Source organism: Anolis sagrei, chromosome 1 (assembly GCF_037176765.1).
Source record: "Anolis sagrei isolate rAnoSag1 chromosome 1, rAnoSag1.mat, whole genome shotgun sequence".
Taxonomy (NCBI): Eukaryota; Metazoa; Chordata; class Lepidosauria; order Squamata; family Dactyloidae; genus Anolis; species Anolis sagrei.
In genome coordinates this window covers 16,572,405-16,585,251 of record NC_090021.1, presented here as the reverse complement: position 1 = coordinate 16,585,251, position 12,847 = coordinate 16,572,405, and the positions used below count along the sequence as shown (strand labels likewise).

The 12,847-nt window shown below is 41.0% G+C and overlaps 1 protein-coding gene across 7 annotated transcripts in view; it reads left to right on the top strand.

The window, feature by feature from the left end:
• The window catches only part of EML6 (EMAP like 6), a 202,035-nt gene that overhangs the window by 150,495 nt on the left and 38,693 nt on the right, over positions 1-12,847 (top strand). For 2 of the 7 annotated variants that reach the window (XR_009629972.2, XM_060754570.2), the window contains exon 28: positions 4,146-4,271. The exons of 4 other annotated variants lie outside the window; for them this stretch is intronic. Coding sequence is in view for 2 of the 3 variants with exons in the window: in XM_060754570.2 (XP_060610553.1) it covers positions 4,146-4,271 (126 nt within the window). In the remaining variant the exon portion in view is untranslated. Of the gene's footprint in view, positions 1-4,145; positions 5,229-12,847 lie in introns of those variants that run through there. One more of the 7 variants, XM_060754571.2, reaches the window with a different exon arrangement.

Sequence of the window (12,847 nt, the reverse complement as noted above, 5' to 3'; positions counted from 1 at the left end):
TTAAAGCAACAAGTGCTATATTAGGGTGAAAGATTGGTAATCCTGTCTCTTTTGCACACTGCACAATTATCTCTCTATATGGAGCCCCCAATGGTACAATGGGTTAAACTCTTGTGCTGGCAGGATTGCAGCCCAAAAGGTCGGCGGTTCGAATCCGGGGAGTGGAGTAAGCTCCCGTCTGTCAGCTCCAGCTTCTTATTCAGGGACATCTGGGCACCCCCTGTCATGTTGCTCCTGACATGGAAAAATATCTCTATATTTGGTTGTTGAAGGTTTTTCAGGCTATATGGCCATGTTCTAGAAGCATTCTCTCCTGAATGTGTTCAGCAGTGGAACTCTCTACCCTGGAGTATGGTGGAGGCTCCTTCTTTGGAAGCTTTTAAACAGGGGCTGGATGGCCATCTGTCAGGGGTGATTTGAATGCAATATTCCTGCTTCTTGGCAGGGGGTTGGACTGAATGGCCCATGAGGTCTCTTCCAACTCTTTGATTCTATGATTCTATGACGTTTCGCCTGCATCTATGGCAAGCATCCTCAGAGGTTGTGAGGACCTCACAACTTTTGAGGATGCTTGCCATAGATGCAGGCGAAACGTCAGGAGAGAATGCTTCTAGAACATGGCCATATAGCCTGAAAAACCTACAACAACCCAGCGATTCCGGCCATGAAAACTTCAACAATACAGATATTATTGGTTATTCTGCCTTGATATTCTGGGTTATATGGCTGTGTGGAAAGGCCCTCACAAGAAGCAGAAATTGCCCTTCTGAGGCAGCCATAGGAATGGATGTCTTCCATTGTTAATATACAGACATCAGTATGTATATGTACATTTGCACAAAAGCAGAATTTGATACCCAGATATAATTTGCCCTCTTGAAACTTCTTGAAAAGCAAACACCTGTTCCCTTTAGTGAACAATATTCTTAGCAACCCGTGGGTGGTGCCTGTTGAAAATCTCTTAAGATAGGGTTGGAACTCAGTCAGATTTGTCCAGTTTGGGAAAAACTACTTTTTGGACCCCTTAAGTTTCTGTAGGAAGGGTGTAAGCATTGCTGACCTTCTGAAAGAGATTGATATCCCTCAGCGATTTCCTTACTCAAGATATTCTGTCCCTTTGACCCCCAGGCCTTTCTCCCTACTCACTGTGTGTCTGCTTTCCACACTTCTACATACATCTGTCATCAGCATTGACTCTTTTTCTCACCAGTCAGTATTTATATGTGCCACTTATTTCAAGGCGCACGTGCCTGTCCTCATATACGGCAACAGCTGCCCTTTAGGATTAGTGCCGGCACCTGCAGCGACTAGGCTGGCAGCCCAAAGTATCTTCCATATCTTTCTGAGGTTTGAAAATGCTGAATAAGAAGGGAGCTTCTGTTGCTTGCTCCTTTTCTTACAAGTGGGACCGAGGGGCAGTCAGTCAGCTGCAAGTTAAAAGCTTCGGTTTGAGAGCATCTGATCCCATCACCTGCTTCCTGGCCTTTGGGGGCTCAGCTGGTCTCTGAGAGGGCTGATGGGGGGATTGGCTTCCTACATTAATCTCTCAGAAAGCACTTCTTGACAATTTTCATTCCCCCTCCACTTGGAATTATCCTATGCCCAAAATGATTAAAAATATGAGACCATTGCCACAGTGTGTTATAAAATAATGCCTTATAGATAACCTCAAAAACTTGAAAAATCATATGCATCCATTCCAGCAATGTTAAATAAAGACACTCCAGGCACTGTCAGGCCATTATATGCTAATTAAGGTGGTCAGTTGAAACATTCACACCTAGCTCCAGCAGACAAGAGTCCTTTGTCCCACCCTGGTCATTCCACAGATATATAAACCCCTTTTCCTAATTCCAACAGACCTCACTACTTCTAAGGATGCTTGCCATAGATGCAGGCGAAACGTCAGGAGAGAATGCCTCTAGACCATGGCCATATAGCCTGAAAAAACCTACAACAACCCAAAGGCACTATAACTGAGACTGTAAAAGGCCACCATCTAATTTTTGGACCCCAGTTCTTATCAGTTCCAGCCAGACTGACAGTTATAAACAATAATGGACACGAAGTTTGTAAGCTTCTGGGTAGAGCAGAGAAGGTGAAACACAAGTTCCTCAGCTCCTTCTTAACACATTTAATTGACTATTTCACCATTTTTTTTAAAGACCTACCATATAAATGTCAGTTTGGACTTTTGAATTGCATTTGGAAACTTGGAGAAATGGATAAACCCTTCCTGGGTATGTTACTCTAAACCAGTGGTTCCCAACCTTTTTTTGACCAGGGACCACTTGACCAATGACCACTTTGAATAGGGACCACTTTGAATAGGGACCACACCCCAAAATTAGTACCAAAAGAGTTGCAAATTGGTTTTTGGTCAACTTTAGATTCAGGTTTGGTTATTTATTTATTTATTTATTTATTATTTGCTACACTTTTATCCCGCCATTTTCAGCCCGAAGGCGACTCAGGGTGGCGTACAAGCAGACAACAATTAGATGCCAAACGCACATAAATATATAATTTAAAACAGGTTAAATCACATAATAAAATTCATAATAAAAAGTTAAATCAACAAAAAAATCAATGACTTTGGGGTGCTGATTCAGAAAATTGCATTGGATGGAACACAGCAGCTCTAGTTTCTGATACAGAACATATGGCATCCAGAAGTTGCCATCTGCTCCCCCACAGAAAACCATATTTAATAATTTAGAGCTGATGTGGTAGTAGTAATCTTTCGTGGATAGTCAACCTCTTCCCTCCTAACATCCCAGTTACCTCGGCAATATAAGAGGGTTTTGTGAGACCAGTCTCTCTCGTTGCCGTGTGGTTTCAAGGCAACGGTGTCGTAATGGTGAGAACCACAGACCATATTTCCATTCTTGGGGACCATTGGTGGTCCACGGACAACAGGTTGGGAATCACTGCTCTAAACTGTAAGGCCTAAACAGAAAAGGTGCGGTTCTGTCACAAAATACAGTCTTCTTACATGGTGTGTGTGTTGATACCACTGTGGATGATCATGTCAGGAGTGAGCAACTAAAGCCAACAACCCATGTTGTAGACAAAAGGAATAAGGCTCAGAGAAACAAAGGCATTATCCCAAATATGCAGACCCCAACAAGGTTAGGCCACAAGCCACACTTTTGCTATGTTTGGAAGGCTCAAAATTAAGATCAGAAGCCAGTCCTCCATATTCATCACTGTGTGGTTTGTATCTAGAGCTGAATGTTGCCAGCTCTGCTCAGAGTTTATATATCTGTGAGAAATGTTATTGGAGACATACCATAATGGCTGTGTTGGGAGGATCATGTAAGGCTTCGCAAACCATCATTTATGGCACAGTGGAGAATTCTTTTAATACAGACACTATATTTTAATCTTCAAGACCCTATTATGTTTCTATGATGCAAAAAACATCCAGTACAACGGGCCCTTGGTATCTGCTGATGTTTGGTTCCAGGACCTCCTGTGGATACCAAAATCAGTGGATGCTCAAGTCCTGTTATGTCTATAGGAATAAAATGGTGCCCCTTATGTAAAAAGCCAAAATCAAGGTTTGCATTTTGTATTATTTTTAGGTGGGAGATATTTTCAAGCTATGGATGGTGAAGTCCACAAATTGGTGGATGCAGTGGGACGGGTTGTGTAGCATTTTGCCACTTTTGAAGAGCTAATAAAGAATCCAATGAAGCCACTACTGTTTATTTCATTCCTACATAGCTAAGGAATCATATACAGTACTTGAATAGTTCGTTATCGCTATCTCTTGAAATGTTTTGTGTCTCAGAGCATCCTTTTTTTTTTACAGCAGAGGTATTTTACAATTCATAAGAGACATACATTTTATGTTGCAAATCATTACTAAGAAGGCAGGACTGGGCATTGATTCCAAGAAGAAATCCTGCAGCTGTTTTATGATGTGTATTTTCATTAAGTTAATTAATGGATATTTCTCTCTCCTTTTCCCATCCTTGTTTCTCTTCCCTCTTTTCTCCTTTTGCCTGTGTCTCCCTCCCTGAGTCTCTCTTTTCTCTTTCTTTCTTTCTTTCTTTCTTTCTTTCTTTCTTTCAACCTGTCTCCCTTTTTCTTGCTCCTCTGATTGGCTCCCCACCCTCTGCTTTGTTCGTGTGATTTAGGAGTGGGGCGCCCATCAAAGGAGCCGCAGGAACAGTCTCGCGGTGTGGGAGTCCTAAGAGAAGTGCTCCCACACCACGGGGCCATGTGGTCAGTGGTGGGACTGTCCCGGACAATCCAGGACAATTGTAAGCCATATGGTCTTATACTTGGGACAATGTGAATGCCTTGGGTCTTGGGTTAGAGACATATTTTTTGCTCTGAAATTGAATTGCTTTAACTGAGCAGGCTAGAATGCTGATGACTCCGCCCCAATGTCTTTTGTGTTACTAATATGTGTGGCACTTTAGGGGCTGCATTTTTACTAACACCTGGTCTGTATTTACTGTTTGCAGCATCTGTCTGATTGATTTGCATGACCAGAGGTACTAATATTCTTTCTGAGAATAACTAGTAGGGCAATGACCTGAAAAAGAGGGATAAATGCATAAGGCAGATTGGATCACTCACTCCAGACACATTCTCCCTAGAGCTGTAGCAAACCTTTTTTTGGCAAGTGTACCACAATTCAGGCAATGCCGTTGCAGTCAATACTACAAATGTATTCTACCCCATTCTTAATTCTGTAGCACAACTTTGCATCTGGCTTACTATGCTGGAGAGCCATGTACAGTGGAAAACATAGGAGCAGAGGCCTCCATGTTTTTTAGCCCAACAGTCCTACTGCTCTTTTCCCAAAATTGTCAAAAGATGTTCTATACTTCATTCATTGTGGTATCCATGTCACAAATTTGCCATCCAAGTAAAAGGCCATTTCATGTCCAGGGCCCCCAGTGGCACAGTGGGTTAAACCATTGAACTTGCTAACCGAAAGGTCAGTGGTTCAAATCCAGAGAGCAGTGTGAGCTCCCACTGTTAGCCTCAGCTTCTGCCAACCTAACAGTTTGAAAACATGCAAATGTGAGAAGATCAATAGGTACTGCTCTGGCAGGAAGGTAACAGCGCTCCAGGCAGTCATGCTGGCCACATGACCTTGGAGATGTCTATGGACAACTCCAGCTCTTCAGCTTAGAAATGGAGATGAGCACCAACCCCCAGAGTCAGGCACGACTGGACTTAATGTCAAGGTGAAACCTTTACCTTTACTTCAGACATTGTTGTCCGATATTACTAGATACGTTATGACATTTGCATATTCATTATACTTCATTCCAATATAAAGACTATTCCATTTTTCAGAAGTTGTTTTTGCTGGTTTTTCTTTTTGCTGATATTTAAAATCAGCCAATGTGACCAGTGTCTCAAAATAGCATCCTCAACTATTGACTTCAGGGGCAGATTAAACTCTGTCTTACATTGATTCATCTAGATGTGAATTTACTTTTCAAGGGTGCTTTCTCTGAGAAGTTTTAAAACAATGTTTGTAAGTTTTCTTTGCTTCGTGCCATCTTACACTATGAGTTTCATATACCTATATGAATGTTTCCACCCATTTCTAAACACCATCTCCACATTTTTTGCTGTTGTTTCGAGACAAGTTGCCCCTCCAAGTGAAGGGATTGAATACCATGATCCTCTAAGGCAAAAGTGGTATGACTGATAATGCTCAATTGCAAGGAATATGGGCCACTTACCATAATACATAGGAAATAGACTTCCATGTCAAGGAAAATATTACAAGTGAGTCATGCATTTCTCTGCCTTTGCTATGTCCCTGGGATAAACTGAATATTTAATGTGGGCGGTTAGCAAAATGTTCCTGTAAGCCAGTTCACCTGATGTACTGACAGGTTTGATTAATGTGTGAACGGGGAGCAGCGCTGTGTTCTCTTTGGTACACACAGGTGTCAACACATCTCTCCGATGTACTCCTGAGTTGCAAACAGGGAGGAGAGCACAATACCAATTCACTAAATATGTAGCCATTTGAGGTAAAGAGGGTTTCTACCAATCCATGTCTTGCCTATAGATGTCATGCCATCAGTGTAAGAGTCATACTGCAAAATAACATGAACAGGAAATAATCTGATGGATTTTACTATCAAAAACAGACAGTGACAATATCAGAAAGATCAGGATTTTCTATATGGACTGTCCTACATTTTCTTCTTTTTTCCTGTCTTAATGTTTTTAAGGGAAACTTGCATGGTGAGACTGGAAAGCGTCTGTGCAGACACCATAGCTCCTGTTCGGTTCCATGTCAGCTTTTATCAAGCCAAGTCAATTGGTGTGGTTCAGTCCAAATCAAAGAAACTAGTCAAGAATATAAATTCCTCCCCACACCCCACACCCCAAAAAAACCCATTTAAATCTGAGGATTCAAACAAACTAGTCTTTTAATTTCTCCATTTAGGTAAAATGATTCAGAAATTATTTGTAGTTTCCTGGATTAGGCCCAAACATGAAGTATAATGATGCGGTCAATGCCTATTGAACCCTACCCAAAGTCCGTTTCTTAAAACAATTTTTCTCAATCTGGGGGTCAAAAACCTTGGGGGGGGGCGTGAGAGAGTGTCAGAGGGATCGCCAAAGTCCATCAGAAAATACAGTATTTTCTGTTGGTCATAGGAGTTCTGTGTGGGAAGTTTGGGCCAATTCTATCATTGGTGGGATTCAAAATGCTCTTAGATTGTAGGTGAACTATAAATCCCAGCAACCACAACTCCCAAATGTCAAGGTCTATTTTCCCCAAACTCCACCGGTATTCACATCTGCGCATGTCTGGTCCAGATCCATCATTGTTTGAGTCCATAGTACTCTCTGGATGTAGGTGAACTACAACTCCAAAACTCAAGGTCAATGCCCACCAAACCCTTCCAGTATTTTCTGTTGAGCATGGGAGTTCTGCATGCAAAGTTTGGTTCAATTCCATCTTTGGTGGAGTTCAGAATGTTCTTTGATTGTATGTGAACTATAAATCCCAGCAACTACAACTCCCAAATGACAAAAATCAATTTCCCCCAACCCCACCAGTATTCAAATTTGAGCATATTGGATATTTGTGCCAAATTTGGTCCAGTGAATAAAAATACATCCTGCATATCAGATATTTACATTACAATTCATAACAGTAGTAAAATTACAGTTATGAAGTAGCAATAAAAACAATGTGATGTTTGGGGATCACCACAACATGAGAAACTGTATTAAGAAGTTGTCGCATTAGGAAGGTTGAGAAACACTGCCTTAGGGCTTTCTGTTTAGGTGAAACACCTCAATAACAAAATGGAAGCCTTTCATATTTGCAATAAATATCGACAGATGAAGTAGCTCTAAATTGGAATATCACTTGGTGATTAACTCAGAATTCTGTCTACTATTTGTATATCTTCCCTTCGCCACCTCATAAACAAACAGAGACACACTTTCTATCTCCTCTGTATGTAGCAGAGTACATTGGGGATTATGAGGAGACACAATTCTCCCATCTTTTAAAAACATCACCTTGTACAGGAAGTAAAAAACTGGACATATCCAGCTAATACACTTCAACATCCACACACAGCTGAATGTTAATGATATCTATTGATCTGCGATTTGATTTAAATTCAAAAAAGTTTGCAGCATAGTTCATCACAAGAGATTCCTTTACTAGTTATGAATTCCAAACACTCAAGCAAAAGAAATGCCCTATGCGGTATTCTAGATTTCAAAATAGTCAGATACAAAGTGAAATGTAGAACTCAACTCTAGCTCTATGTTGACCTAACACTATGCTGGAGAATTTTTGGCTTTCCAGGTTTTCCTGAACTATTGCTTTCATCATCTGTCACAATTAGCCAGGACTACTACCACACTACTCCTCTGTTGTGTCAGCTCCACTGGCTGCCAATTTGCTACCGAGCACAATTCAAAGTGCTGGCTTGAGCCTATAAAACCCTAAACGATTCCAGCCCAGTGTACCTGTCCGAATGTATCTCCTCCTATGAACCATCTAGGAGCTAAAGATCGTCTGGGGAGGCCCTGCTCTTGATCCTGCCTGCCTCGCAAGTGCAATTGGCAGAGATGAAGGACAGGGCCTTCCCAGTGGCGGCCTCCCCGGCTATGGAACTCCCTCCTCAGGGATATTAGATCGCCCCCCTCCCTCCTGACTTTCTGAAAAAAGTAAAGACCTGACTCTTTGACCAAGCTTTTGAGAATGCAGCAGAATAGATAACACGGAACTATTAATGATGAACATGGAATGGCCAGACGATGTTACTGGATAACGTTTTTAAAAAGATGACACAGATGAGTATATGCTTTAACAGTTTTTATTTATGTTTTATATTGTAATGTTGATTGTTTTTAATGGCACTTTTATGAATTCCTGACATCGAATTGTGCCATTTGTAGCATTTTTGGAGCCAAAAGTTTCCAAGCTCCGCCTTAATCCTTGAGAATCTACTGTGAAAATCTGTGACAATTGAGTCTTCTTTTTCACCGTTTGTAAAGAAATATATACAACAGTGGTGGAACATGTATTCATCCGTCAATCTTTCCTTACTCCCACATGACCCAGTGATTTCCAAAAGAGGGGAAGAGAGATTTATTGTTATACATATATTGGGTTGCTGTGAGTTATCTGGGCTGTATGACCATGTTTCAGAAGCATTCTCTCCTGATGTTTCACCCACATCTATGGCAGGCATCCGCAGAGGTTGTGATGTCTGTTGGAAACTAGGTAAGTAGGGTTTATATATCTGTGGAATGTGGGGTTTATATATCTGGACATTATTCTACAGATATATAAACCTCACTTGCCTAGTTTCCAACAGATCTCACAACCTCTGAGGATGCTTGCCATAGATGTGGGAATAACGTCAGGAGGGAATGCTTCTGAAACATGGCCATAAAGCCTGGAAAACGCACAGCAACCCAATGATTCTGGTCATGAAAGTATTCGACAACACATAATACATATATTGTTTGGGTTGTTGTAGGTTTTTTCGGGCTATATGGCCATGTTCTAGAGGCAAATATATTGTTTGTTTTCATTATGTCAATTCTTTAATCTAAAAAAGAATCCACACACTTAAAAAACAACAGTTGCAAGTCTGGGTTGTTGTAGGTTTTTTCGGGCTATATAGCCATGGTCTAGAGGCATTCTCTCCTGACATTTTGCCTGCATCTATGGCAAGCATCCTCAGAGGTAGTGAAGTCTGTTGGAACTAGGGGAAAGGGTTTATATATCTGTGGAATGACCAGGGTGGGACATTCACACCTAGCTCCAGCAGACAAGAGTCCTTTGTCCCACCCTGGTCATTCCACAGATATATAAACCCTTTTTCCTAGTTCCAACAGACTTCACTACCTCTGAGGATGCTTGCCATAGATGCAGGCAAAACGTCAGGAGAGAATGCCTCTAGAACATGGCCATATAGCCCGAAAAAACCTACAACAACCCAGTGATTCCGGCCATGAAAGCCTTCGACAATACAGTTGCAACTCTACTATTGCAATTGTTGCAATGGCAAGATATGGAGTTGGCCCTCTACATCAATGGGGGATTGATTCTAGGACCCCCAGTATATAACAAAAAACATGGATGCTGAAGTCCCTTGTTTAAAGGGACTCTAATATTTGATTTTCTTAAATAGTTTTGATCTGTAATTGGTTGAATTCATGGATCCAGAGCCTGTAGGTTCAGAGGGCAAACTGCACACAGGCATCCTCCACAGTTATGTTTTTCTCCCAATTAGAATAGAGGTAGGCAGAAAATAGGAAGAAACAATTCCAACATTTAATCAGTTTGGTTTGAAGTAAGTATCCTCCCTGCCAAACGTTATCTTCCCTGCCAATTAAATGCCAAATAAGTAGCATATGTCATCCTATTTGGATGGTTTATTCCTGTGAGATAAGTTGACCTGCCAACTGGAGGTGGTGGTGACATTATGATCTCTTTCCATTTCTACGTGATTTTTACATAATTAACTTTCAAGCTCCACTGGCTATTCACTCTGCCATGTTTCTTAAATTGAAGTGTGAATGCCTCTAAAAAAAAACCCCTTCAATGTATAGGGAGACCATATGGAAAAAGAAATAGTTGTCTCACTTTGTATTCATCTGTAAAATTCTTGATAGTATAAATGTGAAAGCTATACCAGAATTTACTGGGTGGATAGGAGACCCCAGTGGTACAATGGGTTAAACCCTTGTGCCGGCTGGATTGGTCAGCAGTTTGAATCCAGGGAGAGCGAGTTGAGCTCCTTCTGTCAGCTCCAGCTCCCCATGCTGGAACATGCAAGAAGCCTTCCACAAGGATGGTAAAATATAAAACATCCAGACCAACCCCCTGCCAAGAAGTCTTATGGATCCCTGAGTGGCGCAGTGGGTTAAACACTTGTGCCAGAAGGATTGCTGATCGAAAGGTTGGCAGTTTGAATCCCAGGAGTGGGGTGAGCTCCCATCTGTCAGCTCCAGCTCCCCATGCAGGGACATGAAAGAAGCTTCCCACAAGGATGGTAAAACATCAAACATACGTGCGTCCCCTGGGCAATGTCCTTGCAGATGGCCAATTCTCTCACACCAGAAGCAACTTGCAGTTTCTCAAGTTGCTCCTGACATGAAAAAAACCTGGATGATTTTTTTCGTTAATACCCTAAACGATTGACAGTCATAAATAATTCGGTACCCATACAGTGAGGTGAATGAGAGCAATATAATAACAATAACAACAACAACTACTACTACTACTACTACTACTACTTTATATTCCGCTCTTTCTCCCCAAAGGGACTCAGGGCGGATTCCAAGCATAAAAGGCAAACATTCAATGCTCGAATACAACAACAATACATCCATAAGAACAAAATGTATACAACCCAACATATTAATATGAATTTTAACTTAACAAACTAAAATTAAATAAAAAGCACAGCCTGCTATAACAGACATAAGGCAAAGCAACTGTGCCAGGTCCAAATTGAGCACTTCACTCTTTAAGAAGAGACACATTGTGGCTTAAGCCAGATACATTCATTGCTGATCTGCCAAGCTAGGATGGACTTATTGCAAAACTCCAGTAACTTAAAAAGAAAAGTCTCCTAAATCCTCCTCGTCTCTAATTATAACTTGAATGAATATTCTTTTCTGCTTGATTTTGTTTGTAATTTGAAACATACTAACACATGAATATGCAATAAGGAGGTATTTACAAGTCCTCAAAATGAGATACAACCAACATATATTAATTCAATTACGCTTTTATTTCCCAGAGAGTGAATCAGGGTTATGTGCATGGATGCACAAATGTGTGAAAAGGAATGCTATGTGAAACATGTAGTAATTTCAGAGAAAGAGAAAATTGTGACTAAACACAAGCCATGTTTCTTGCAGAGATTATACTGTTCAAAACAGAATAAAATCCTATTCTTATTAAATGGATACAGTAAAAAGCAGAAACTGACAAACTTTGGCATTCCGGGTGTTTTAGACTTCAACTCCCACAATTCCTGGCCTCAGGCTCTTTCTTTCACTCCTGTTGTGAGAGAATTGGCTGTCTGCAAGGACGTTGCCCAGGGGACGCCTGGATGATTTTTGATGTTTTATCATCCTTGTGGGAGGCTTCTCTCATGTCCCTGCATGAGGAGCTGGAGCTAAAAAAGGGAGTTCATCCGCCTCTCCCCAGATTCGAACCTGCGACCTGTCGGTCTTCAGTCCTGCCGGCACAGTGCTTTAACCCACTGCACCACCAGGGGCTCCTAGTGCCTCTGGTGTCACTATAAGAATTATTATTATTATTTGAAACACAACAAGATGAGTCCACAACAGACACTCTGCTGGCTGTTGTATTGGATCACACATCGGACACTTCCTAAGTGTCTAGGACTATGTAATGTATCGGCGAATAATGTGTTCAGATCCCAGTAAGATGGCCTTCTTCAGCTGGTAGGTGGTAATTTTGTCAGCACTGATTGTATTTAAGTGCAGGCCAAGGTCTTTAGGCACTGCACCCAGTGTGCTGATCACCACTGGGACCACCTTGACTGTCTTGTGCCAGAGTCTTTGCAGTGTGATCTTTAAATCCTCATATTGTGTCATCGTTTCCAGTTGTTTCTCTTCAATCCTGCTGTCACCTGGGATTGCAACATCGACAATCCATACTTTGTTTTTTAACACGATTGTGAGGTCAGGAGTATTGTGCTCCAAAACTCTGTCTGTCCGGAAGTCCCAGAATAGCTTGACGTGTTCACTCTCTGTAACTTTATTATTATTATTATTATTATTATTATTATTAACTTTATTTTTATATCCTACCTCCATCTCCCCAAAGAGACTTGGAGCAGCATACATGGGCCCAAGCAACAAAGTTTAAAAACATTATTTATTTATTTATTTATTTATTTCGGGTACTTTTACCCCGCCCTTCTCAATCCCCGAAGGAGGACTCAGGGCGGCTTACAAAAAAGGCACAATTCGATGCCTATACAAATTACACATAACATACAAAACCATAGTTAAAAGCAGTTATCACAGTTAAAACAATCAAACAACCAGTACATAACACATCATATAAAACTAAAAAAAAATAATATTGGAATGCATAACATCAATTTAAAACAACATAAAAACAACATTATAACAATATATAAAACAGGAGAAAATGCTTCTAGAACATGGCCCTATAACCCGAAAAACCTACAACAATATATAAAACAAGCATCAAAACCAACACCAATAACAAAATTCAAGTCTCGATATGGGTGGGTGGACTGGCGCAAAGGTGAGTAGGGTAGGGGCCATTTTTATTTCTTTAGGGAGGGAGTTCCAGAGTTGGGGAGTG